General features: G+C 44.0%; 1 protein-coding gene across 2 annotated transcripts in view; it reads left to right on the plus strand.

Moving 5' to 3' along the window:
- CCN6 (cellular communication network factor 6) overlaps window positions 1-27,748 on the plus strand; it is a 185,436-nt gene that overhangs the window by 58,382 nt on the left and 99,306 nt on the right. The window contains exon 2 of one of the 2 annotated variants that reach the window (XM_085609264.1): window positions 826-1,097. In XM_085609264.1, the coding sequence (XP_085465390.1) occupies window positions 983-1,097 (115 nt within the window). In that variant the 5' untranslated portion in view covers window positions 826-982. Of the gene's footprint in view, window positions 1-825; window positions 1,121-27,748 lie in introns of both variants that reach the window. The other variant, XM_085609263.1, reaches the window with a different exon arrangement.

Here is a 27,748-nt window from a genome sequence, read left to right on the forward strand (position 1 = left end):
TCAACTCTGTGTTTGTGGAACCATCTAGGCTATTACATGCATAGAACCGTGGGTATTTGGGTTCTGAGGTGACATTGGAAGCCCAGTGGGGCTGTGAATGATGGAGAAGGAAATGTAGAACTTTTGGGTGGGATTCACAAGCTGCACTTTCTGGTATGTTTGTAGTACTACATTAGTACTACAAACGTTGCTACAAAGTGCTATTCACAAACTGTTCTTTTGTAGTAACTTCCACTTTGAAATAAGTTTACTACTGTTCAGTATTAAAAAAATGCACTTTTGTAGTAAGTCAGCACTACACATTGTCAACCACTGGAATTGCAAAACTCTCAAATGAAAATGACGGAGGTAGGAACTTACTACAAAAGTGTGAGTTAGTACAAAAGTGCATTTTGTGAATACCGAAAAGTAGTAAACTTATTTCAAAGTGGAAGTTACTACAAAAGAACAGTTTGTGAATAGCACTTTGTAGCAACGTTTGTAGTACTAAAAGTAGTAAACTTACACAGAACAGTAAACTCACTCAAAAGTGTAAGTTACCTTTGTGAACAGGGTCTAAATTTGTAACTTTGTTGACTATATAAAATAATATGATGGCAGGCAAAATAAATACTTTTGTTAAGAAAATTAAGCCTTTTAACTACTCATATACATGATATCATGATATCTTCTTACTATGTGTATAATGAAAATGTTCTTTTTTAGGAAGAGTTTTCTTGTTTTCATTTGTACAAGAGCAATTTACAAATGCTATGTTATGCTTTTTGCATACTGATCTAGGTTTCTTAGATATGCACATTCTCAAAGAGTCAAACTCTGTGTAAGGTCTTCTACAGGGCACAGGGAAGTAAGAATGCAGCATTAAAACCGAGAGGACAGTCTTCAGAACCAGCTTCAGAACACCAGCGCAGAGAGTACTGTCATTGGCCCTGCAAATGTCCGCGTAAACCCACGTGCCCGCCTGGGGTGAGCCTGGTCAAGGATGGCTGTGGATGCTGTAAAACGTGTGCCAAACAGTCAGGAGATGCCTGCAATGAAGCAGATGTCTGTGACTCCCACAAAGGACTCTACTGCGACTACTCAGCTGACAAGCCTAGGTATGAAGTTGGAGTGTGCAAATGTAAGTTTCTCCTGAAAATGTATATCCTCACTCAATATTTGTGTACATTTATAGAAATCTGTATTTATTTTACACTCAAATTAATAATAGGTACATCTACAATGTGTTAGATTGCTGGATACTCTGTTCAGCACGCCTAGTGGCCAATGTAGTGATTCTACTTGAGAAGCAGTTTTTCCTAGATGTTTGTTAACAGGAGTAATGTTTATTTCACACTGTTAATGCCATATGAGGTACTGTTCTTTAGGTGTAGTGTCCACTGGCTTGCATAAGTTTCAAAGTCATCCATCTAATTGGACCTGAATATCTATGCGACAGCAATAAAACTTTCGGGTGCCATAAAGGATTTAAGATGTGATTCTCTATTAAGACTGGAATGGAGAAACTGCTCAATCCTTTTCAGAAGTAGCTTCTTCAGTTGAGTCGCCCTTCTTGACCTAAAGAGATGGCAGAAACATCACCTTAAATCTGCTAACAATGGCAGGAAATGGTAACACCTGCTTGAGTAGATGAATACCCATAAACTTGTGCTTTTTTGGATATTCACAAACTATTGGCATGAATGTTTTAGAATAATATAGTATTATATTATAATGGAACAGATATGGCCTAATCACCAAAGCTTTGGCACTGGGGGACCAGGTTGGAGTCCCAGCATTGGTTCTACATCCTGTTATTCTGTGCAAATTATTTAATTTTCCCATACGTAAAAAAAGGTAAAACAATTAATCCGACATTGTGTAACCTTGCGTAATGTAATCTGGTGCTCATGCAAAGAACTGTTATGCCAATGGTCCAAGTTCATGCTAAATAAAACTGCGAGAGAATATGTATATTTCCACTCTGGATATGAGATTTATTCCTGGCACGAGTAGAAGTAAGTAAAATTCATCTGATGTAAGTGCCAGTGTTTTCCAATGGAGAAAATATTTTCCCCAACGATAAACAAAGGAAATCTTAACAGGTGCATGTTGTGGTGTTTTTGGAGGAGGTGTTATGCTGCAAGGCACAACTCTCAATTTAATTAAGCCCAAAATTCATCAGAAAAGCAAACAGGGCGTGGCCGAGTCGGGGACCCAAGGGGGCGGGCGTTGCCTGAGTTCCCAGGTCAGGCATCCCGGTACCACTGCATAATCAGTTTTGCAGAGGTTGCGGTTGTCGGTCACAGTGGTTGAGACCAGTGTTCCCAGCAACGTGCACGCCCGTTCGCGCGCCCACGTCGGATCCCCCGAGCGCGCAGTGCTGCGTGTAGAGCGCGCATCCACAGCACACCTCAGGAGAGCATTTGCGCCGCCGCTTTTAGAACAGAAGCGGCGTGAAAAATGGTAATTTCCGGCTTGTGGTCGCTCCTGCACTTGCTGTTTTTCCTTTTTAATGGAGCGCAGCTGGGGGCCGTTTGTGGACCATTGTGAAAATATTCCTGTTAATTGCAGCACCGTCATGCGCTGCCATTAACATAAATATTTTCACAATTGCCCACAATCAGCCTGCAGCCGAGCTCCTTTAAGAGAAGAAATGCAGAAAGTCCAAAAGCATGACGTGTGCTTTACATTCCTCCCCTGCGTATCCAAGAAACCATCTTCAGAGCGTATAAGTGAACTATGATTATCAGTTTTAAAGAGTGGAGTAACCCTCGCCTTGGTAGAGCCAGCTCTGTTCTGCAGAATCTTGCTCTGATGACCTTGAATAATTCTTAAACATATTATTGCAAATAGCATTCTCCTTTCATTTATTTAATCTGGGTAATGTGTGAGAATGTGTTATAGAATTTTTTTTACAAATGTGGTTTTGTTTCATGCAGCATCCATAACAAATGTTTATTTTAGATTTAAACAAGATCTCGGATATGAGAAATGGGAGGATGTCACAGTGATTATTTGCAGTAGTATTAGTAGGCTTCTACTGTGTTACAATATTGGAAAAATACATCACTATCCCTGAATTTTAACTATAAACACATTTGGAATTTGAACCAGTGTGTCTGTGCACTGTTTGTGATCTGGCCAAAAGGACATGAGAAAGATTAAACTGGATCATAAATTCAAAGCTGATCTGCACAGAGGCCCTCAAAATACGTTTGACCGAGGGCGCTCAAAGTCCTTAAGATGTCCCTGAGCTGCCACTGTGTAGTTAGTTAGTAAAGAAGAGGTTCACTGGCACTGTGGAATGAGGCCGGTTGCCCCGTTTTCCTAATATATTTATTAGTGTAGCTTTGTCGTGGTTGCATATGCTCTGCACTGCACTTTCTCATTTCAAACATGACACAACCATTGTACGCCAGTCACCAATACGAAGGCCATCCCCCTGGCTGGACTAGCCTTAGCAGGCATCAGGCGTTTGCCTGGAAGGCTGGGGGTCAGTTATGGAGCAGTGGGGGCCAGTTGTGTTACTGGGGGCAGTTTTGCAGCGATGCTGCAATTTGGGCCCTCAGTAACAAAAGCACCAGTGCTGGGGACTGGGTTTAAGCAGTAGTGCTTGACACTTGCCCCCCCCCCCCCTTCACCCCACCTCTGGTGGGAGCCAGTGTGGCAAAATTGCCAGCCTTACTTTGGGTTCCCAGTCCGGCCCTGCCTGCCCCATCAAACAGGCCTCCTCCGTTCCAGTACCTAGGTCATTTATCTGCACAATCAAACAGGAACTCCAGTGTCAGAACCTCTGTCGCTACACCCACACACGCGGTCGGGTTCTTGGCGCACATTGCTGTGGCTGGAGCGCACAGAGACCTCACAAAAAATTAGAGGGAACATTGGTTGAGACTGTGGGGAACCAAAGCAGAACTGTCAGAAGATTCCATGCCAACCGCAGAGGTAACTGTGCCGGTAAGGGTGCGGTCGTGGTACGCCTGGGGTGGAGACCTGTACGGCTATGGATGAGCTTGTGGTGGGAGGCTGAGCCTGAGTACTCTTGCCTCGCCCCCATCCTGAATCTCCGCCGAGGCAGAGAGGCCTACTTGGGGCAGGGCTGTGGTGAATTAAAACCTCTGCGGCGCTCACATAGATATCGGCCGAGACCTCGAGAGAGTCCTCTCCCCACGGGCAATCCCCTGAGGGATTTCATGATTAAGGACCTGCTGAACAATCTAAAAGCTGCCAAATCTAGTTGCTTGGCTGAAACTGCAAAAGATGTACCATCAGGGGATGGTGCCCCCAAGGATGATTTCTCATCACCTGAAAAAAAGGGGGACATTCAATCTCTCTTGCAATGCATGAGGAAGGACATTGCAGCTATAAATGAAAACTTCACAAAAGTCCTCACATAGCTTGACCATTTGTTGAAAGGAGTTGAGAATCATCGGGAGGTGGTGGAGGCAACGGTGGCACAGCATGATCAGGATAATATAGCCTAAAGGGCCTCAGCACTGGAATCTCAACAGCAGGACCTTTCCAATGCCTTGGAGGATTATGAAAACCAATCCAGCTGCATTAATATCCAGATCCTTGGCATAAGCGCCATCATCTCGAATGCTGGGCTCGAGGGCCATGTACAAGCCTGGTTTCAACACATACTTCAGGACACCATGTATACAGACCTCACTCTAGATAATGCACATTGTGTTTTCTCCTCCTACCAGCAATGAAATCACCTTACAGCAGATGAACTTACCAGGGCCCACTTTTACAAAGTCAAGTAAAAAATCTTGCACTCAACCACGAAGCTAAATTCCATTACCATTATGGAACAATGCTTTTTATTGAATACCGCCAGACTCAACACAGCTAGCTGCCTACATCCTTTGGCTGGCAGAGCTTAGTAGTGCATAAGATGATACACAGCTTTGCACCTGCAACCCAGGGGCCGGCAGCGTTGTGCGGATTTTGAAACCAACTCCTTAACAGTAAAACGAGAGAAGGAAAGAAGGAGAAAAGTAACAGTAGGAGAGAAGCAAACCTAAAGAAAGACCAACTTGTCCCCCTCCCTCCACCCCACCCCATCCCCTCCGCATCTGGGTTACCGGGATGCAGCTCCCATGACCAGGGTTATGAGAAATCCCGGGGTAGTCAGCCTCGTAAGGAACAGCCTAGGATCTCATTGTGACCCCCTTCGGGAGTACCCATGGAATTTGTAAGTATTTTGGACATGTTAGTTACAGAAAATCACTAAGATTTTAATAAACGGGGCCCACAACTCCGGGTATTGTGACGCATTGTTGTACGCCACCATAGACATACGTTCAGTTGCCAGGGCCACCCATAATATATGCAGCCACAAAATCTGGTCTGGGATTTGCTCTGTTTCCCACTGTGCAAGAATTGCTTGCCTGGCGGCATTTAGGGCTAACGCCATTTGTCTCCCTCTGATTGAAGGCAGGAGGAATGGCAGGGGGTTGGGCAAGCCCAGAATCGTATATGCAGGAAAGCAGGGAGTGGACGTGTCTAATGTGCTGTCAATTCTGGACAGGACCCAATCCCATTATCAGGTCAGTTTGGGACAGTGCCACATTAGGTGGAGGAGAGAACCCATTTGCCCATAGTCCCACCATCACTTTTCAGAGCATCCTCTTTGCCATCTATGGAGTCTTTCAGGGGTTAGGTACCAATAGGAAGGGAGTTTAAATACAGCTTCTGTGCCTGACGTGTCATGTGCTGTGTGGTGCGCCCTATAAAATATGTCCTCCCATTCTTTGTAAGGGGGCGCCCAATTTCTTCTTCCCATCGGAGCTGGCCCTTGGTGTTGGAGGCACTTGCATCATCAGAGAGGAGAGCATAAATGTCTGAGATAAGAAGTTTGTCCCTGTCTGAGCATATTAACCATTTCTCAAATCAGGTTAGGGGTGGGAGGTACTGTGTTCATAACCCGGGGAGGATATCCAGTGTCTAACCTGAGCGTAGTAAAGCAGATTGGTCTCTGGTAAGTCATAGTCCTGCTGTATCTGATTGAAAGGGATGATCTCCTGTGGATCAAAAAGTGAGCCTATGCGTTTGCAGCCCTGATCTCTCCATCCCCGGAGGGAAGTCAGGATTGTCAGTGATCGGTGTCATTGGCGAGGGGAATGTTGTGAGACCATACTTAAGAGCCATCGCATCCCATACTTTCATGGTTGTGGCTGTCACCGGTGATGAGTATAGCTCCCAGGCTCTATGCTTACGGGGTAGCCAGACCTCCCTCCATATATTAGCTCCTGCGATGGTCTGGTGCATAAAGGACCAGTGCTTCTCTGAGAGCAGGCAATTCGATTCCACGACTTATAATAGTTGTGCGGCCTGAAAGTATCTCAGGATCGGGGGAGTGCTAGGTCACCTTCTACCTTAGGTCGGATAAGTTGTTGTTGATTGAGACGTGGTTTCTTGCCATTCCTTACAAACTGATTGATGGGGAATTGGAGGTTATGAAGGATCAACAGTGATGGGGTTAGCGGTATAGTTTGGAATATAAAAAGGATGCGAGGGAGTATTGTCATTTTAACCGCTGCCACACGTCCGGACCAGGACAGCCCCAAACTACCCCAGGATGAGAGTGTCTTGTTTGTCTGGCCAAGCAGGGGGCCATAGTTGGCTGCCAGGGTCTTCGCTGGGGTAGATGCTAAAGAGATGCCTAGAAATGGTATTGTCTCCTCTGCCCATTGAAAGGGGAACTGCTTTTGCAATGTTGCTGGGCAACTGAGAAGTTCAGTGTCTGGGATTTCTGTAGGTTGACCTTAAACCCTGAAACTTCGCTGTATGCTTTTTTCTTATCCATCAAGAATGGGAGCAAAGTGGACGGCTCTGTTAAGGACAGGATGATATAATCAGTGTAAAGACTAATAACATAACATAACATGTACTTTTGTATAGCGCACGTATCACCCGAAAGTCTCAAGGCGCTGACTAACAGATGTATATTGTTACCCAACTCAATGGTACTCATTTTATCGGCCTCAGATGGTTGAAAGGCTGAGTGGACCCGCCGGGATTAGAACCTGTGACCATGAGGTCGAAATACAGGCCCCTACAGTGGATGCATTTGTCCACTGCGCCACCAGACCCGGCTGTGTGTCAGCCCCCATGCGGATCCCGGAGACCAGGGTGTTGTCCCTGACTCTCTGAACCATGGGCACCATGTATAGTGCAAATAAGAGTGAAGAGAGGTGACAGCCTTAGTGGGTTCCTCTAGCAATTGGGAACATAGAGGAGGATGACCCGTTTACATGGACCAAGGTTCTGGGGGCGCTTTGTATGTGGCATATTCCAGCTATAAATCTGTCACCAAACCCAAACCGGCAGAGAGTGGTTAATAAGTAGGGCCAGTGGATGCGATAAAACGCCTTTTTCTGTGAGGATGGAGAGGAGGATAGCTTCCTTTTGCGGTCGCTGGATTAGGTCAGTGAGTTGAATGAGGCATTTTGTGTTGTCTCCACACTGTCTCCTCTGCATAAAGCCCGCTTGGTTGGGGTCTATCAGCCCTGGCATAATGGGGTTTAGTCGGGCCGCAAGAATGCCTGAGAAGAGTTTGGCATCAGTGTTAAGCAGCGGTATGGGCTTGTAGGCCCTATAGTCCTTGGGGTCCTTCTGTGGCTTTAGGATCACAGAGATGGAGTCCATAAGCATAGAATCTGTAAGGAAGCTGGATACTGGGAAGGAGTTACACAACCGAGTCAAAATGGAGCTAATTCTTGACAGAAAGTTTTGTAAAATAGCTGAGTGTAACCATTAGGCCCTGTGCTTTAGAGGGTTTAAGGCGAGCAATAGCTGCTACTACCTCATCTATATGTATATGTTGGTTGAGCTGTGTCGCGAGTTCCGGAGGGAGGGAGGACTGTCAAAGAAATTTCCCATAGATAGGCCTCTGCATCGTCAGTTGGGATGTCTAGGCCTGCATATAGCATGCAGTAGAAATCCTTGAAGGCCTCAGCTATCTCTAAGTCCGTGTGGACTTCTATCCCATTGCAGGTGCCAACGGAGCCACGACCCCGGCCATTGTCTTGCCGTGTAGCTTATGAGCCAGCATTCGGCCGCATTTGTCTCCACTGATATAGAATTTGTGCCTGAGTTGTAGTAGGATGTACTCCACCTGGTCCTATTCCAGGCACCTGAGGAGAAGCTGCTGCTTTTTAAGCTCCCTCCACACCCTAGGGTCCCCTGTGCATTTGTGGATGATCTAAAGTTCCGAGACCACCTGCTATAGGAGACGTCCTTTTTCTTGGTGAAGCCTGTTTTCAGCCGCTGTGATAGCGAATAGCTCACCCCTAAGTACGAGCTTAAGCACCTCTCATAGGGAGGATGGACAGGTCTCATTCTTGTCATTGTGTCGAAGGTATTCTCCTATCATCATGCGAATTGCCTCGATAGTCTGCGTGGATTAAAGCATAGCGTCTTGTAGGCGCCAGAGCAAGGCCCGGGGTTGCGTAATGTTCATTTGTGTTGTTTAATGCGATCGGGCATGGTCTGAAAACGATCACGGTTCTATGCTCGCCTCTCTGACATTGGCTGTAAGGGCGGGGGATGTGATGAAGTGATCAATTCTGGCGTAAGATTTTTGGGTCGCTGAATAATATGTATAGTCTCTCGCAGTCGGGTGAAGGTGTCACAGAGCGCCCCGTCAGCAAGCCACTTCAGGCCGGCAGTTGTAAAGGTACCAGACTGGGAGGAGCGCTGATTAGAGCGATCTAATACAGGATCCATAACCAAATTGCGGTCCCCCCCACCAGAATGGTCGAGTCAGGGGAAGTGAGAATAGTTGCCAGGGTATTAGCGATGAAAGGTTCTTGTCTGTCTTTGGGTGCATATGTATTGACTAGAGTGAGGGTGAGGGTGCCCCATTGTAGTCTGGTCACCAGCACTCTCCCTTTGATATCAAGGAATGTGGAGATAGGTTTGCCATGGAACTTTGAGCCAAAAGAATGGTGACCCCATTTTTTTTCACTGGGACAGAGGGAGCGCATACGGGGAATATCAGTGGCCAAAAGGTGTGTCTCTTGTAATGAACATATGCTCCACTCTGACTGTTCCAGGAAAGAGAGAACCGCTGCATGTTTCACGGCGTTGTTCAGGCCCCGAACATTTAAACAAACGCAAAGGTCTTGCATTATATGTCATGGGTCTGGATCGTATGCGTACTGCTGCCCCATATGAGATACCTATAGGGTACACTATGTGCAAGAGTAAGGGGGCATGGCTGGGGACCGCCGCATCGACTTAGGTGGCAACAGTGGTGCGGAGGAGAGAAAATAGCAAGAGGACAGGAAAGACCCCAGAAAAAAAACATGATAACAGAGAAAATAACTCATCAGAGTTGCCAGGGGGCAACATTCAACGGCGTCTACTGCCGGAATCCGGGTGGGAATTTTGGGGACTCGTGGTTACAGTCAAGACAAGGCAATGGGAAAAAGCAGTCCTCTAACACCCTGGTCCTTCCGACGCCACCATTCTAACCTGTAGCAGCTTCTGAGAGAGTAGATTCGCCCAAGAGTGCTTGCAGGACAGACTGATGTTCCTTGGATATGGTGTCTGGATCCGGCTTCATAATACTAAAGGTGCCTTTGACATGTTTACAGTCCGGCTTCCTTTGTCACCTGCAATCCTGGGAATGGACCGGCATCTGAGCTTCATCGTGGTCATCGATATAGAGCAAGGTACAAGCTTCCTTGTAGGATCACAGCTAGCGCAGCACTACCCTGTAATGAAAGATAATCCTGAAAGGATGGCCCCAGGAGTAGGTTATGCCTAGCTTTCGCAGGTGCTCAGTGACTGGGCGATAAATCCTTGCATTTTTGGAGGGTGAACCGGGTGAGGTCCTGGTAGAGCACCAGCGAGTGCCCTCGAAACTGGAGGGTGTGGGACCCTCTTGCTTTCTTCAGGATGGCCTCCTTTTTTTTAAAATTGTTGACACACGCCAAAATGTCCGCAGGCGGGTTCTTTACTGGTCTAGGAGGTCCCATCATGTGTACCCAGTCGATCTGCAGTGATGATTCCTACAGGCAGCCCAGTATATGTAGAAAGAGTGCTGTGACAGGTTCGGAGACTTGCCCCTTCCACCAGCGCTGGCACTACCCGTATGAAGATGTTATTCCTGCATGATCGTTTTTCTAAGGCTTCGTTGTGTGCCTGTAGGTCCAGGTGCTGTTCCTTAAGATGGAGAACCTCTTGTTGGAGCCATTCCATCTCTTCTCCCCTGGTCATTTTGCAGTCCTCCATTGCTGCCACTCTGTCTCCTATTTCATCCAGATCGCTGCGGATCTCATGTAAGTCTGATGCCAGCTTTGTCTTCATGGCCTGGAGATCGCCTCTAAGTGACGTGAACAGTGCCTCCACCTCTAAGTGACGTGAACAGTGCCTCCAGAAAAGACTTTGTGACGTGTCCATCTCCATACACTGCATCTGTCTTAGGCTCGCCCACTGCTCCTGGGTGCTTCTCATCCGTTGTCGCCCCTCTTTGCTTACCAGACATTTACTGGAGGGAGTGGTCTTTCTTTTCTCAGATTGACGACATGTAGCAGAACTGCCTGCGCCTGCTGTCCAAAGGTCCTGGTGGTGAGGAGTGGGGTGTAGCCTCTTGTTTTCCTCGGGGGAGAATCGAGATGCAATCTCCGTGAGGTGCTCTGTCCCCTCTCCTGTGGATCAAGGTAGGTGGGCTCTAGGCTGCACCTCCACGGAGGGGTCGGGCCCCAGTGCCCCTGGTAGTTGCCCTCAGCTACAGCTCCTAGGCAGGGGGAGGGGGAGATGCATACCCTTCAACACCACAGTGGTTTGTAGTGGTTCCTGTGGAGGAGGCCCAGAATGTTGGCGCAGGGCCTCAAGGACTCCAGAGATGATGTCCAGAAGGGGAGATATTGTGGATGCTGCACTTTTCCAGTTTCCTCTACCTAGTGCTACGTAGTGGGGCCGATGCAGTACTACATGGCTGGGGATGTGTCTCCTCATCAAGGGTTTTAGGTAAGGGAGACTGTTCTGGTCCTTCTGCACATGTGTCCGGTCCCTGGCAGGCTCACACAGCCCTGTAATACTGTCTCAAGGACTAATTAGATCAGCCCCTGCTCACACATTTGCCACACTGAGAAGAGCCAGGCACCGTCTGCCGCCGAGGTCTGCAATCCCTCCTTTGGGCCGTACAAGTAGGGAGGATATCGCTACGCCAATGAGGGGATGCACACCCACAGCTCCAGGCTCACCCTCAGGCCTGTTTCAGCCAGCACAGGCCTCACCGGGTGGCATGCGATGCAGGCCCGTCTCCGCACTCCTGGGGGCTCTCACCCATGCCCCCGTGGCTTCCTTTATGTCTCTGTGAAAAGGGGGGGGGGCCTGGCCACTCCCTTGGTGCCCACCCTGCTCTCCTCACCTCGGAGCCCACTCTGGGATCAGAGCGTGTCACTGGAGACTTCTTTTTTTAGCCCTGCTTCAGTGCCGGGGGGCCCTCAATCACTTTGTCCTGGGCCTCTGGGCTTGCCCACCATTGCTTGTCAATGGGGTGGGGGCCGGCTCCAGGTTCGGCGGGGCACCGGCCGCAGACTCACGCAGTGGCCGCTATGTCCTGTCCGCACCACAGATCCCTCAGCGTCTGCATTGTCGGTCTCAATACACAGCCGGGGCACCGCTAAAAATTGTTTCCTTGTCTCTTTGGAGGAACAGGGCCCCAGTGAGAGCAACTGGAAGGGGGCTTCTGGGCCGGAAAAATGGTGCTGTGGTGGCGGCGGTACAGAGAGACCAGAGAGAGCGTCTCAGCCGTCCGCCATCTGCGGACACGCCCTCCCATTACCTTTAGAGGTGTCACCATTACCCTGTTCTAGGAACTATTGGTCCAAACTTGGGCAAAGTGGCACAACTTCAAAGAGGTGCTCCTGCATTTATGTAAGAGGATGATCTTTTACCACTGGGGTTTACTGCTGCGCCTTATCTTCACTATAGACAACAAGCAGGTCACCGCACAGACACCAGACACGGCACAAGATTTATTACGTACTGCCCCCTGTCCGACGATGGGCAGAGACCCTTCAATCACTTGAGTTCCCCAAAAGTGACCAGATGGCAGCAGACCCAGCGGAGGGTGACCCAAAAGACACCCAAGGCAACTTCCCGCTGGTGTGACAGAAGAGTAGACTGGCCTTTGGCAGAAAGTGACTGAAGGGGTTGTGGAAACTCCTTTTGGAGACCTCCTTGGAGGGTGGTGATTTTGCAGGAATTCCCTGGGGAGCGGTGGCCTAGCATCCAGCATCACCACCTCTCCCCCCACTGGGGCTAATGTGCCGCAATTGCTCGCCCGTATGGTGGTGGCTGCTGCCTGGATACCACAGCCCTCCAACCATATCCTTTACAATGTCGACCAAGTGGTGGGGCGGGGGCCCCTGGTCTACCTCAGGGGCTGCTCCTTGAATCAGGCGATGAATACTGCTTAGCCTCTATTTCATATTTTTTCCTTGTTTGTAGCTTTGATTCCTTGCTATTGTTTGGTTTTTGTTCTGATGTTGTTTTTTTTGTATCTTCTGGACTTCTCCAGGGTGCATATGTCTTTTTACAGCAACCATGACATGGCTACAGGGTGCTCGCAGGGGATTGTTGGATACACTACTCTCAGTGGGGCTTACCACACAAATAATGACGCTGGTAACAATAGGGCAACAATTCCATCCTTTAAGTAATGCACCAACTCAACATAGCCTCACTGAGTATTCAAGGGTTGAACCCCGCAAAGAAAAGGAAGGGGTTCTTAAAATGGCTCTACATAAGGATGTAGGTTTTTTTTATGATACAGGACAGACACCTCCTCCCTTCTGACACTAAGAGGCTCCAATCATATTGGTACCGACTTCAATTCCATGCGACTAGACCAAATGGGTGACTCTTTTGTTTAGGGGAGGTTTGTCCTTAACCATTGATCGAGGGTCAGAGTGGGCTCCTACATAGTTACGCTTTTCTCCACCTATGGCCCCAATGATCCTATAGATAAATTCTATAGCTCAACATTACCACTGACAAAAAACCTTGCTAAAGAGGACTTAAGTTTATTGGGGAGGAACTTCACCACAGTCCTGAATTCCACAGTCGACCGTTCTGTGTCACGTTATATCTCATACCCATATATCCGTCCTTAAACCAACGTTTTTTAGACTTATACTTACTAGACATCTGGAGGGAGACACATGATGGAGAGAGAGGCTATACTTTCTACTTCAACGTTCATAAAACTCATACACAAATCAACTTTTTCGTAATTCCCCAACCACTCCGACCATGAATTCTATCAGCCACCGTTGATACCCAAACTCTGTCTGATCACACCCCGGAATTCCTAATATTAAATGTTGCCATCCCCCTGCAACATGTGGCCCCCACCTGGTATATTAATGAGATAGCCATTCAAGATCTGGAACTGAGAGATTCAATACGGAAATGTCTAGAGTTCGATGTCAATGAGAATGATACTGGAGAAATGTTGTGTGCTACTCTGTGGGACGTGGCCAAAGCAGTGTTGATGAAATAACTGATAAAACACATGTCCACATTCACTAAATTGGCAGAGACTAAAATGGCAGACAAGGAAAGCCCAATTATCCTGGCTTGAGGCCCAACACAAAGCAACTGGCTTGAATAGAGTCTGTAGGGAGGTCTGAGACATTTGCAGAGAGCTGGAGCAGCTGTATATGACTGATGCGGCTGGGAAGCTGCTTTACATTAATCAGAAATATTACGAAAAGGGAGATTAAACTCTCAGAGCAAATAGATTGTTAGCATATACATTGCGACAGAAACAGATGAGAAACCATATCTCCTCTAACAAAGATGATGCAGGCATACCCCACACATACACTCCTGAATGTTTTTATCTTTTTACGTCCTACTACACCACTCTATACTGGGATCAACCTTCATCAGCTGACACCCTGATACGATTAGTGGTAAATGTTGTGGAGGTAGAAGAATGCACCAAAACCACGACTATCCTTCCCTCGCTAGACACAGAAAAGGCTTTTGAGCCGGTCAACCGGCAGTTTCTTCTGCAGTCCTCTCAAAGACTTGGCTGGGCCCACATATGACAGCCTACATGCTAGCCAACTATGCAGCCCGAAGACTTGCATTCTAGTTAACTGCACCTTCTCTGTCTGTATTCCTCTTCAAATGGGCATCAGGCAGGGGTTCACCCGGTCACTACTCATATTTGCGCTCTCCATGGAACCCCTCATTTGCCATATAGAATCTAATTCAGAGATCTGAGGGGTTAAAGTTGATGATGAACACTACAAGCTAGCACTTTTTGCCGATGATATCCTATGCTTTCTGACATGGCCCACCACATCACTGCCACACCTTTTAGATGAGTTGAAACAGGTTGCGTCTGCTTCTAATGTCTGCATTAACTATGCGAAGTCCATGGGCTTGTGAGTGGCAGACCCTGCCAATGCTTCTCGGGTCTTGCTTGCAGCCACTAGCTTGTCATGGGATGCCGCCTACCTGTGCTATCTTGGGATCCTTTTCATAAATTCCACCTGCACACTCTATGACTACAACATACCACCTATACTCAAGGCCCTACTCAAAGATGTATACCACCGGGCTAGGCTCGAGATCTTATAGCTGGGTCACATCAACAGCATTAAAATGAATTATCTGCCTCGACTACTGTAAATAGCCCACACTCTGCCTCTGTGGATCCCCAGAGAGACTATACTCCAAAGCCAAATACAGCTGATTCAATTAGTTTGGTCAAACTCTACACCCAGAGTACCTATGGCTACCCTTTATAAGCGAACAATGATGGGGGTTGGGCTTTCCCAACATAGAATTTTACGTCCATGCCTCTCAACTCCAGCCGCCTTGGATTGGCATCACCTTTCCTATATTAAATCTTGGGTACTTCTTGAACAAAGCTGCTCCACCTGTCCCTTAAATTATGTCATGTAGGTGAGACCTCTGGCAGCTTCCCAGCATTGCAGCCACCACTTTACTCAACTGCCACCCACCTGAAACATTGGAACAGACTTTATAGCCACCGCATACCCCTCCCCGCTATTTCCCATCACAGGGAACCCTGAATCCCCACCGAGTATGATGGATATTAATTTTAAGATCTGGGGAGGGGGCACCCCCCTTACTAGGGGACTTTTATTGCAAGGGGAGCTCTATAGACAGGCTTGTTTGGACAGCAGCGGCTGATTCATCCTAATTAACTTCTCCACTGGGCAAACACACAGACAGTGCCGGACAAACGTAGTAAGCCTAAAACCTCTCTGGAACATCTGTTTACCCATAGGTCCACGAGGAAGGGCATCACCCGTCTTTACAAGGTCCTCTGTGGACTTTCCTCACCACAAAAACATGCCTATCAGACATGATGGGAGCGGGATTTAGGCGTCCCATGATTAGATGACATCTGGGCAGCTAAGACCTCCATTTGTTTGAACATAAAGCTAATTCTTACAAAATTCTCTCTACATGGTATTTTACTCTGGTATGACCTCACGTCAGGATAGGTATATCTGATATCTGTTGGAGGGGCTGTGGAGCCCAGGGCACATATTTCCACGTATGGTGGCAATGTCTCTAGGTAAAGCGCTTTTCCAACAAATCGTCCAAATTTGTTCAGTGACACTGCCACTGGACCCACTAGTGAGTGCTCTTACTGGGGGAGGCAGGAGAGAATTCAGTCTACTCTTATACTACTCCCAGGGGCAGACTGCTTACCCTCCTTCTTTTTGCAGCACGATTAACAATAGACCAGGAGGCATGGGGACATTTTTGATGATGGTGGAAATTTTCTTGATGCTGTTAGAGCCCACGTCAAGGTGATCTGCAAGAACACTTGGTGTTCCATATCTGCTGGTGCAAGCATCTTAGGACATATTTAAACTTGTCTTTATCTGTGGTGTCTTGACTTGTTCTCCGTTTGCGCTCCAATTGTTTAAAGTGGTGTTTTATCAGCAGGAGTTCCTCTGTATACCAGCTGGTCTGTGGTCGGGCTCTTGCTGTTGGGGTGTGCTTGAGGGGAACTAGTGCATAAGCACATGTAGTGATCCAGCTGTTGAGCTTTTTGATGGCTTTCTGCAAGTGCTGGTGTGCTCAGTCCGGTGAGTGGAGAGGGCTGAAGCTCACTCCTCTTTTCTGATGCTTGTGCAACTGCATTGGGAGGGTCCAGTCGTGGTAGGACTGTGGTGGTGTGGGATTGGTATGCTGAAACTGAGGAGGGTGTGGTCTGTCCAGGTCATAGCTGCTGGCTTATCAACTGTGATGTTGCTAATTGAGTAGAAAATTGGGTCCAACTGTGTCCCGCAGTGTGTGTCATCTTCAGGTCTGCATAAAAGCTCATTAAGTGGATTCTGGGGGAATGAGTGCAGGAGGAGGTGGGCGCAAAACTAGTAAAGTCACTAACTGAAGATATTTGATGGGTAATCCAGTGATGCCATTTCCTGTGCAGATGGGTGGTGGGAAGTGCAGTGATGTGACTTTCTGTGCACCACGTTCACGAAGGTAGTGCACCTGAAGGCATCTTTAAATCAGATAGTGACTTCATCTCCGGGCTTATGCTGACGGTCTTGTCTGGTTATCTTGCAGCCAGCAGGGTTGGCTGTAGCGAGGTCTAGTGCAGAGGCTGGGTTTAGCCATGTTTCCATGTTGAAGAGCAGGTCCGGATCGTGGTTGTGCAGTAGGTCCTATATCGTGGCATGTTTGGTGAGTAAGCAGGCCTTGATGCGCATGCATGAGAGTGTAGCATTTTCTGTGGACAGTGAATGGTCTGTGTGAGCATGAGTAGGTAGCTGGCTTGACGAACTGTGAGCGAGTGGTTTGCTGGGTGCTGTGATGAGAGTAGGGTGTGGGAGAATGCATGAGAATTTGCAGAAGGCTCATGTGTCCATATTGTGTGGTATGGCAGCAGTGCAGGCAGCCACGGCCGTGGTTGAGACCATGGAGGAGAGCGGTATGGTAACAGTGGGTAAGGGAATGACCATGGTTCCTGGTGCTTGGCATGATCTAGGTGTGGGTGGGTGCAGACATGTTTGCCTTTGGTGCTACTCTGGAGCTTCTGCCTGCACCCGCTGTGTGTATCTGCTGCAGGTCTGCACTGCAGCTGCCATTAAGAAGGTTCTGGTGGAATGAGTGCAGGGAATGGTGGGCATGAAACTAGTGATGTCACTTCCTGTGCAGATATTTTATGGGAAATGCAGTGATGCCACTTCTTGGGCAGATGGGTGATGGGAAGTGAAGTGATGTATCTTCCTGTGCACATGCATGATGGGAAATGAAGCACTCTTGCTTGGCTTCTTTTAACGATGGTTTTGGCAGGAAACCATAACTGTTACTTCTGGTGCATTTGGACGATGGCAAATCCAGTGATGTTGCTTCCTGTGCAGAAGGATGATGGTAAATGAAATTTGTCACGCACATCGGGGGACTTGAGGCTTGGGGAAACACGGGGTAAAGGGTATAGGTGGTAGACCTAAAAATCAATTATAGTATTTGAAGAAAATCTTGTTATCTGATAGGGAAAGTCATAGGCCATTCTGAGAGCAAAGGGGATAAAACTGTCACTATTTGAGAGCATCAAAGCATTGACATTTACCTATGCACCCAAAGCAGACACACCTTTCTTGGAGAAAATGTTATAATGTAATTTGATCTTTAGAATTCTTCATTAACTGTACTTAATGACCTTCAACTTCTATTTGCTTCAATGAAAGATGAATGCAGCACCTATGTTTTTCAAATACAGTCTATGGTAGAATATCCACTATCTTCTTCACGTGTTTCATATGCATTTCCTATAACAGAATTAATACACAACACCAATTGGCATGCCCCTACCTTTATTACACACAATGGCCAGCCCTACCAATAGGCCCCTATCTCAAAAGGCATCCTTGCCACAATGACATAGGTCCAAGGTTCAATTTTATCAGTATGATTGAAAATGAATAGAAAACACACAAATGTTTTTACAGAGGCACTTGAATGTAAGCAAAATTCCATATTATTTATCATGGGTTCTTCATATTTGTATCTGGCTCCAACTTTTATTAAATATCTAATTTGAATTGTGCTGTTCAATCTATTTTAAGTTCATATTTTAAAAATGAGAAAGAGAAAAAAGAGACATATGTATATAAAGCAAAGTAGAGAACAATCACAGTCTGGTCGCTCGAAAATCACATGTGGTCACTCTAGAATCAATCAAACAATGCTCGTAAATACTCTAACCACTAGAAACTGCTCTGGGTAGCATCCCAGCCCATTGATTTTTGTCCACTGTGCCACTCTAGGCAATTCTGCCTTATGCAAATAATTACTGACCCCGCTCCTCATGAGATCAATCTATCCCAAATTAATAGGCAAAGCCCACCCAGAAGGCAACACAAGCACCTCCAGACCGTTTATGGACTTTTAAGGCCGCATCAGTGAGGGGAAGCACGGATCCTACAGCACAGGCAGCAAGGGCCCCACATCTGGCATACTCATGGCCACTTAAGCCGTTATCTACTAACACAAAAGGTGTTTGGAAACAATGCTTGCAATCTCCTCTAGATCTCTTTAGGCTAGTCAGTACTGACCCTGCTCCTCATGGCAACAGTCCACCCTGAACTGCCATTATGTAACTCCCTAAGTGGCTTTGGGTATGCCCAGACATGGGTCCTTTGGTAACTAGACATAATATCGAAAAAAAAATATCGAGTAGCCAGAATATCGAGTTTTTAATATCGAATGGACAGAATATCGCCTTGCAAAAATATAGTGGTGAAGGATATCGAAAAACAGGTAAGAAATATCGATTGCAATAATATAGAAGTAAGTAATATCGACAGTCATAATAAAGTTGTTAAAAATATCGAATTTTTTATAGTGTTTTAAGTGTTAGTATATGTGTTAAAAGTATGGATTAATACTGGAATGTATGTTAGGATATTTTTAAATTAATGAATTTTATGTTTTTTTATTTTTTTGTAATTTAATTCCGTAGCGGGTAGTGGGTTTATAGGGGAGTAGGGTGGGAAGTAATTTAATTATAGTACATTAAATAATAATTTATAGGAATTATTAATTATTTTTAATTTAATTTTCCGTTTTACTTCTGTAGCGGGTTGTGGGTTTATAGGGGAATAGGGTGGGAAGTAATTTAATTATAGATTATTAAATAATAATTTATAGGAATTATTAATTATATTTAATTTAATTTTGCGTTTTACTTCTGTAGCGGGTTGTGGGTTTATAGGGGAATAGGGTGGGAAGTAATTTATTTGTTATTAGTTAATTATTAATTGGTATTGAAATTAATTGGTTGTTGATGAATTATTAATTGGTAAATAATTAGTATTAATTGGTAATTAATTTGTATTAATTGTTTAATTGATAATTATGTTAATTGTATTCATTTAATATTTGTAGCGGGCAGTGTGTTTATAGGGGAATATGGTGGGAAGTAATATAATTGTAAATAAATAATTATTTAATTTATTTGTGTATATTGTTAATTAATATATCTTTAATTTAATTTTGCGTTTTACTTCTGTAGCGGGTTGTGGGTTTATAGGGGAATAGGGTGGGAAGTAATTTAATTGTTATTAGTTAATTATTAATTGGTATTGCAAATTAATTGGTTGTTGATTAATTATTAATTGGTAAATAATTAGTATTAATTGGTAATTAATTTGTATTAATAGTTTAATTGATAATTATGTTAATTGTATTCAATTAATATTTGTAGCGGGTATTGTGTTTATAGGGGAATATGGTGGGAAGTAATATAATTGGAAAAAAATAATTATTTAAATAATTTGTGTATATCCGTAATTAATATATTATAAATTAATTATTAATTGGTATTATTTGCATTTATTAATGTTTGTTATTGAAAAACAATTGTTTGTTAATTAATTATTAATAGTTAATTAATTAAACAAAAATGTATTGGTATTTATAAATAATCAATTCTTGTGTGATTGGTAATTAATTGTAATACTTGTTTTTGTATTAATAATTAATTATTTTTAAAAAAAATACATTTATTATTTTCTCTACTATTGCACTTACGTGAGTGGGAATAGTAATTTTTACCCCTACGCTATCCAATGCTTTCCCTATTATTGCACTCTCTGGAGTGTGAATAGAAATTTTTACCCTCCCGCTATCCAACACTTTCCCTACTGTTGCATTCTCTGGAGTGGGAATAGTAATTTTTACCCTACCGCTATCCAACGCTTTCTCTAGTGTTGCACTCACTGGAGTGGGAATAGTAAATTTGACCCTCCCGCTATCCAACCCTTTCCCTACTGTTGCACTCTCTGGAGTGGGAATAGTAATTTTTACCCCTACGCTATCCAACGCTTTCCCTACTGTTGCACTCTCTGGAGTGGGAATAGTAATTTTTACCCTACCGCTATCCAACGCTTTCCCTACTGTTGCAGTCACTGGAGTGGGAATAGTAAATTTGACCCTCCCCCTATCCAACGCTTTCCCTACTGTTGCACTCTCTGGAGTGTGAATAGTAATTTTTACCCCTACGCTATCCAATGATTTCCCTACTGTTGCACTCTCTGGAGTGGGAATAGTAATTTTTACCCTAACGCTATCCAACGCTTTCCCTACTGTTGCAGTCACTGGAGTGGGAATAGTAAATTTGACACTCCCGCTATCCAACGCTTTCCCTACTGTTGCACTCTCGGAGTGGGAATAGTAATTTTTACCCCTACGCTATCCAACGCTTTCCCTACTGTTGCACTCACTGGAGTGGGAATAGTAAATGTTACCCTCCCGCTATCCAACGCTTTCCCTACTGTTGCACTCACTGGAGTGGGAATAGTAAATGTTACCCTCCCGCTATCCACCGCTTTCCCTACTGTTGCACTCTCTGGAGTGGGAATAGTATTTTTTACCTTCCCGCTATCCAACGCTTTCCCTACTGTTGCACTCTCTGGAGTGGGAATAGTAATTTTTACCCCTACGCTATCCAACGTTTTCCCTACTGTTGCACTCACTGGAGTGGGAATAGTAAATGTTACCCTCCCGCTATCCAACGTTTTCCCTACTGTTGCACTCTCTGGAGTGGGAATAGTAATTTTTACCCCTACGCTATCCAACGCTTTCCCTACTGTTGCACTCACTGGAGTGGGAATAGTAAATGTTACCCTCCCGCTATCCAACGCTTTCCCTACTGTTGCACTCTCTGGAGTGTGAATAGTAATTTTTACCCCTACGCTATCCAATGTTTTCCTTATTATTGCACTCTCTGGAGTGGGAATAGTAATTTTTACCCTCCCGCTATCCAACGCTTTCCCTACTGTTGCATTCTCTGGAGTGGGAATAGTAATTTTTACCCTCCCGCTATCCAATGCTTTCCCTACTATTGCACTTACTGGAGTGGTAATAGTAAATTTTACGCGCCCGCTATCCTACACAGAAAATATTGAATATTTTTAATTAATATCACGTTAAGATATATGTATTAATTGTTTTTTTTACTTACTTTAATTATTCATTAATTTTACTGTTATTTAAGTATTTTTAAGTATGTGTCAGTTAATTATATGTATTATTTCATTAATTTAACATTACTTTTAAAACATTTAAAAAATTCGATATTTTGACTAACTATATTATTTACAACGATATTTTGGATTCGATATTTTTGTAATTTCCTGTTTGGAGATAGGACTTCGATATTTTGGTATTCTATATTTTGGCATCGATATTTTTGTAAGTCTATATTTTTGTAGTCGATATTATGTCAGTGATCCGGGTCCTTTGTTTGTTGTGCAACAAGATACAAGCTATATCTTACAGATGAGGCCTAATAAATCAGAAACTGGTCTGGGGTTGTGTGTGATCCCTTCTCGAGGGGTCCTTGATAGGCAGTTCGTAACCGACTGCTCCCATGAGGAGGAGGGTTGCTACTGATTTGTATAAGTTGGGCCTTTGTCTAAAGCAGAAGAGTAGTTGAAAATTGATGGGTTGGAATGCTAATCTGAGCGACTGTCATTGGTAGGGCTATTTGAAAGCATTCCTCCTACCCCATTTTGTGTTTATTATGTAATGCTTTAAATCATACAATGCAGTTCAGTGGCATATATAATCTAGGTTTTTTTTCACCTCTTTGAAATAAGTATTTATGATTCCAGGTATTTGTCGTTTTATATTATTTTGTTCAAAAATATGTCTTTTGAAGTTGCCTATAGTATCTCAGAATGTTTTAGGTGTCTGACTTCTAAATGCAATATTGTGGAGAGATGGTCCACGTTTTCTTTTTCCCTTAACAACTGTTATTCTCTCTGATTTTTGCTGTCAAACTGGTTGCCCTTTTTGACAACAAGTACGTTTTTACTCTACATTGAACAGCTCTTTAGCCATTTGTTTAGAATATATTTGTTAAAAGACGTTTTGCCTGACCCATCCTGGACAATAAAGCACTACAAGTCTTGTAAATGCAGTAAATAGGGAGCTTAGTGGGAGATTGTGTGTTTTGTCTTTGAGAGCAGGATGCCTGAGCCAAAGATTCCGGTTTCTATGTCAGTCAGGTTTGCACTTGAGACCTGGCAGAAGCATTTAAAAATGTCTTTTGCAAACAAAAAACTCAAAGAAAAATTGTTTATTTCTGTTTAGAACACAGGTGTGAGATAAATGGCTGAACATGACAAAAAGTGAATTTTGAGTGTACTCTCCATATCTAAAACAAACTTTCATGCATTGCAATAGAACCACTTCCTTTGTTGATCCAAGACGCGCATTGAAGCAATACCTAAAGGGTGGGTGACCCAAATGAGCAACTAACTGAAGGAGAATGACCCAAAGCCTAATCTCTGTTTTTTAGATACAGTAGATCTTACAGAGACCTAACCTGCCAAGCCAAACCTAAAGTTGTCAGTGCTGCCAGGGTTATTCCCAGCTTACATTGATTCTGGCCATTGACAACTTCAAGGTCAAGGTTCTAGTCACTGTTGAATTCACAGTCAATGTCCAGGACCCCGTTGTTTAGACCTGTGTCACTTTCACCCTCAACTTCAGACGTTCAGTGTTGGGTGATTAGCATAGAGGGTCTCTATCTTCGACATTCAGGGACCCATCATTGAGTGATTTTAAATGTCCAGAGAATAACACCTCTGATCATTCTCTTTAACCTCAGGAAATGGAAAATGACCAAGGTCCCCAACCAGAAGATTCTTTTCCTACAGATCCAATATATTCTTTTGGCTGACCATGGCATCTCACTAAGGAATATTCAGATAATTTGTGATGTCTCTACAAAGGGAAAGCAAAAGATTTGATGGTTGCTATGGAATGTTAGCTATGTATAAGAATGCTGTGAATGGTGTTCTATTCATATTCTTTGGAATGTTTTAGTGGCAGTTACTGTGTGTCACAGGGTGTTGCTGCTGGATAAACCATTTCTTCTGTCAAGATCTGCATGCATCCTGCCTTTAATCACCAGACATTTTGGCGACTAGCTGGCCAGGCAACCAAGCAGCCTAATCCTGATGACAACGCTCTCAATTGCTATCTCATCTAAAACAAGTACAGATGTATGAAGATTTCTGCTTAACATACTTCCAGCCTACATCTATTGGCATTTTCACCCCACAGCAAGTATTGTTTTCATGGTTGAGCCACTTGGCACTGTTATTTCTTTGTTTTCAACCACCCAAGTATAATCAGCATGAGTCTATACGCTCGATTGCCCATACACACTCACTTAGCTGTGTGCACTCACTCCGCTTCCAGCGAACCTCATGTGCCACCGTTGTACTGATTTGTTTTGCCCTCATGCCCTCAGACATCGTATACAACTATACAGCAAAGAAACCATTTAAAGATCACATCAATTCTTTAACTCTTCAGATACTCACCATACAATTCCTGATGTTTTCTTCCACTCCTCCTCACTCCTAGAATCTGACCACTGAGTTGCTTTGTCTGCTCAGACACTCTAGCCTCTTTTATTTTTCTTCACTTCTGCACCACCAAGTGGACTTGCCTACATTTACAGAGACTTTCTGCTTAACTCTGTATGAACTGTGGTAACTTTGTAACTAAAACCCTCACTTATAAGAAAAAAAAAAGTTTTAATCAAAGCATTGTTATACCACCTAGTTTTTTTATTCTTTCTGGAAATCCTCCAGTTGAATGGGAGGATTCGATCAAAACTTTCGAGAACTATTTAAAGGCGCTGAATGGGGTAGAATTTCCTTTTATCAGAAAAAAGAGCTCTTCTTCTTAGGTCATTCAGTAAAGAAGGTCAGCATATATTTAAGTACTTAACTGCAATGCATGATCACCAAAGTAATCAGATCACTGGCGAGTATGAAGAAGCAAAATTACACTTACAAACCCGTTTTGAAGAGTCAGTAAACATTGTTATGCTGCATCATACGTTTTACACTCAACCACAGAAACCTAATGAATCAACTGATGATTCTGTGAGTAGATCATGAGAATTCGTAGACAAGTGTCAGTTTAGACAAATGATTGAGGTGTTAATAAGTCACTAACTAATTGTGTAGTGCTACAACAAGAAAATAAAAGAACAACTTTGGGCCGTGAGTAACCCTTTGCTTAAGGATGTCGTAACTATAGCCAAGGTGGTTGAGGAAAATGAAAGTGCATGAAGGGAATTCAATCATTACAGTTAAGAAATGTGGCTGAGGTGGCTGATCTGCATGATAATTTGGATCAGATTAACGCTGTGGGAAAGAAACCCGTTTTTGGTTTTCAAAGCATCAAAAACAAAGGAGGAAATGCTAGACCAATGGGTGTGTCAAATTATGCAAGATAACTGTCACAGTTTTGCGTCACAGATGGGAAAGCCAGTGCCATCTGGCAGATTAAAGAAATTACCATGCTATAGTCAAAGAATGCCATAAGTGCAGTAAAAAAGGACATTTCGCCAGAATGTGCAAAGCTGTGGACAAAGCACATGTTTCTGTGGTGCATGAGGTGAAGGAAGATGTAGAACACAAAGTGCTGATGGTTGGTGCTAGCAACATCAATGAACTTGATGGTGAGGCAAAGAGGATAATCTGTCCAAGCACCATTTTTAATATCAATAGTAAAGAAGTGTCATCAATGGCGGACTCAGGATCATTATTTACCATAATAACAAAACAGATTTTTGATGTCAGCTGGCCTGATGTTGGTCTCTATTCAACTGATGTTATGCTGAAAAGCTACCAAGGAGCAGACATAGGAGTGGTAGGTTTTATTCTAGCAACAATTATATTCCAAGGTCAAGAAATTGTGGGAAAGCTCTATGTGGCAGATTTTGGACCACTGATGCTAGGCTGGTCGCACCAATATGATTTGCATATTATTGTTAATCCAAGATCTGTGAATCAAGTGATGGTAGTAGAAGATGCAGAACTACACGCCGTTTTGAAAGTTTAGCAGTTGGTTTTTGAGAATAGAGTGGGTTTGGCCAGGGGATATGTCATAAGATAATTGTGCAGAAGGGTGCCATACCTGGCAGGCATGTTGCAAGGAAAGTTCTCAAGGTGGTCAGAACAGAGGTCAAAGCCATTTTTTTTTGGATCAGTTGGTTGATGACAATAATGGAAGCTATGGAAGCTGCCAACTGGATCTCTCTGCTGGTGATAATGAAGAAGGCTGATGGCTCATTAAGCTTCTGTGTGGAGTGACATAGTCTCAATAGGAACATTATCACAGGCTATTTTCCCCTTAGTAACGTTAATGAGATAATATTGTTACTGTCTGGAGGCAGGTATTTCTCAAAACTGGATTTGAGGAGTGCCTGCCATTAGATCATGCTACATCTAGATTTGAGACACCTGACAGCATTTATCATGTCTGAAGGTATGTTTCAATAAAATCGGTTGCTGTCTGGTTTGTCATATGTTGCAAGCATCTTCCAAAGTTTAATGGCAAATAATTTAGCTGGTGTTAAAAATGTTGTTCTTTTCCAAGACAACATATTGATCTTTGGGGACACCGTTTCTGCTTGCAGTGAAGCTTTGCCTGAGGTCTTGCTGCCTATTGCAAATTTGGGGTTGATGTAAAGAAAAATGTAAATTTTTGTAACAGGAGGTTGAGTATTCTGGATATCTCATCTCAGGAGATGGAGTTATGCCCAAATTGAACCTGGTGAACCTAGTAAGTGTTCTTGTGAATGCTGATATAGCGGATGACCGGGATAAACTACGTCTGTTCATGGGACTGTTGGAATATTTCTCTTAATTTGTGCAAGATTTTGCCCATAAATAAGAAGCTTTGAGAATATTGTTATGGGAGGGGAACAAATTCATTTGGGGGGAAGCTCAACAGACAGCTTTTCTTGAGTTAAAAAATAACATTGCCAATGCGGGGTTCTAGTCCTTTCAGGTTGGTCTTAGAACTATACTGATGGTGGATGCCAGTGGAGTGGAGATTGCAGCTGTGCTATCTCAGGTACATTGTGCTTCTGAGAAAATAGTTGCTTTTGCTTCTTGCTCGTTGACAGGAGTGGAGAAAAACTATTCTGCCATCGACTGATAGCCACTAGTTGCTGCATAGACCATAGACCACAAACTATTTTCACAAATGTATTTGGGGAACCAAGGTTATTTTGAGAACTGACCACAAACCTTTTCTCAGAGTCTTTGAGCCTTCAGGTCCACAAAAGTGTTCTAGGCGTTCTGTGAGACTGGCAGTGAAATTTCAAGAGTACGATTACATTGTGGAATATATCCCAGGTTAGAAGAACAAACTGTCAGATTGTTTGTCCCATATGCCGGATAGGGCAGCAGAGTAATGTGACTTAGAAACAGAGGAAATGGTAGCCAGTGTATTGGATGTTACGGAAGGTTCAAAAGGTATTGTTTCCAAAGTAGTTTGAATGGTGGGGATGGATGAACACAATTCACTGAAGTATGTGGTTACTTTAATAAAAGGGGGAGTCAGGCATGTAAGTATCCTACCGTAATTGAGTTACCTTTGTGTAGAAACAAAGTGGTGATGAGGGGTGACAGGTTATATCGCCATTTGAGGTAAGGTTTAAGTTGATTTACTTGGTGCATGAAGGTCATATAGGATAAGTGTTGACTCTTAAGAGATTGAAAGAAAACTTTTGGTGGCCATCACTGGATGGACAGGTGAAAAAGTGTGTGAAGGAATGTCACATTTGTCGTAATTCTGAAAAATGATTGAAGTTAGTTTTGGGAGCCATAAACGACAAGCAACATGTGTGTGAGGCCATTTTGGTTGGCAAAAAGTGTTTTTAAAGTTTATCAGCCCTTTTAGTTAGTTATCTGAATATGAAAGGTATGCTGCTGTCATTGTGGATGCAAAGTCTAGGTGGGTTAAAGTTTTATTTATGAGGAATGTTACCACTAGGTCTACTATTGCAATGCTGCGTGAAGTTTTCAGGAGAGAAGGTATACCAGCTTTATTGGTAACTGATAATGGGACCCAATTTACGTTGATGGAAATGAATGAGTTTCTGAATGGTATTGGTGGGAAACATTTGTGTAGCTCTTTCTGTAATCCTCAAGGAAATGGTCAGGTGGAGAGGGTTAATAGATTGGTGGCAGGAACTTTGAACTGGCTTGCAAAGCGGGTTTTATCATTCAGGATGCTGTTAAGGATATGATGTGGGGCCATCGGACTACTGTAAATGTGAAAATGGGGAAGTCGCTTTTTGAGATGATGGAAGGAAGACAACCAGGTACAAAATTGGTTCCTTACTGGGTGTGAGATTTGAATGTGCATGCGAGGAATGTGAAGGCAGCACAGGTTCCTGTGAAGGAATTCATCAATG

The sequence above is a fragment of the Triturus cristatus genome, chromosome 6 (genome assembly GCF_964204655.1).
Source record: "Triturus cristatus chromosome 6, aTriCri1.1, whole genome shotgun sequence".
Taxonomy (NCBI): domain Eukaryota; kingdom Metazoa; phylum Chordata; class Amphibia; order Caudata; family Salamandridae; genus Triturus; species Triturus cristatus.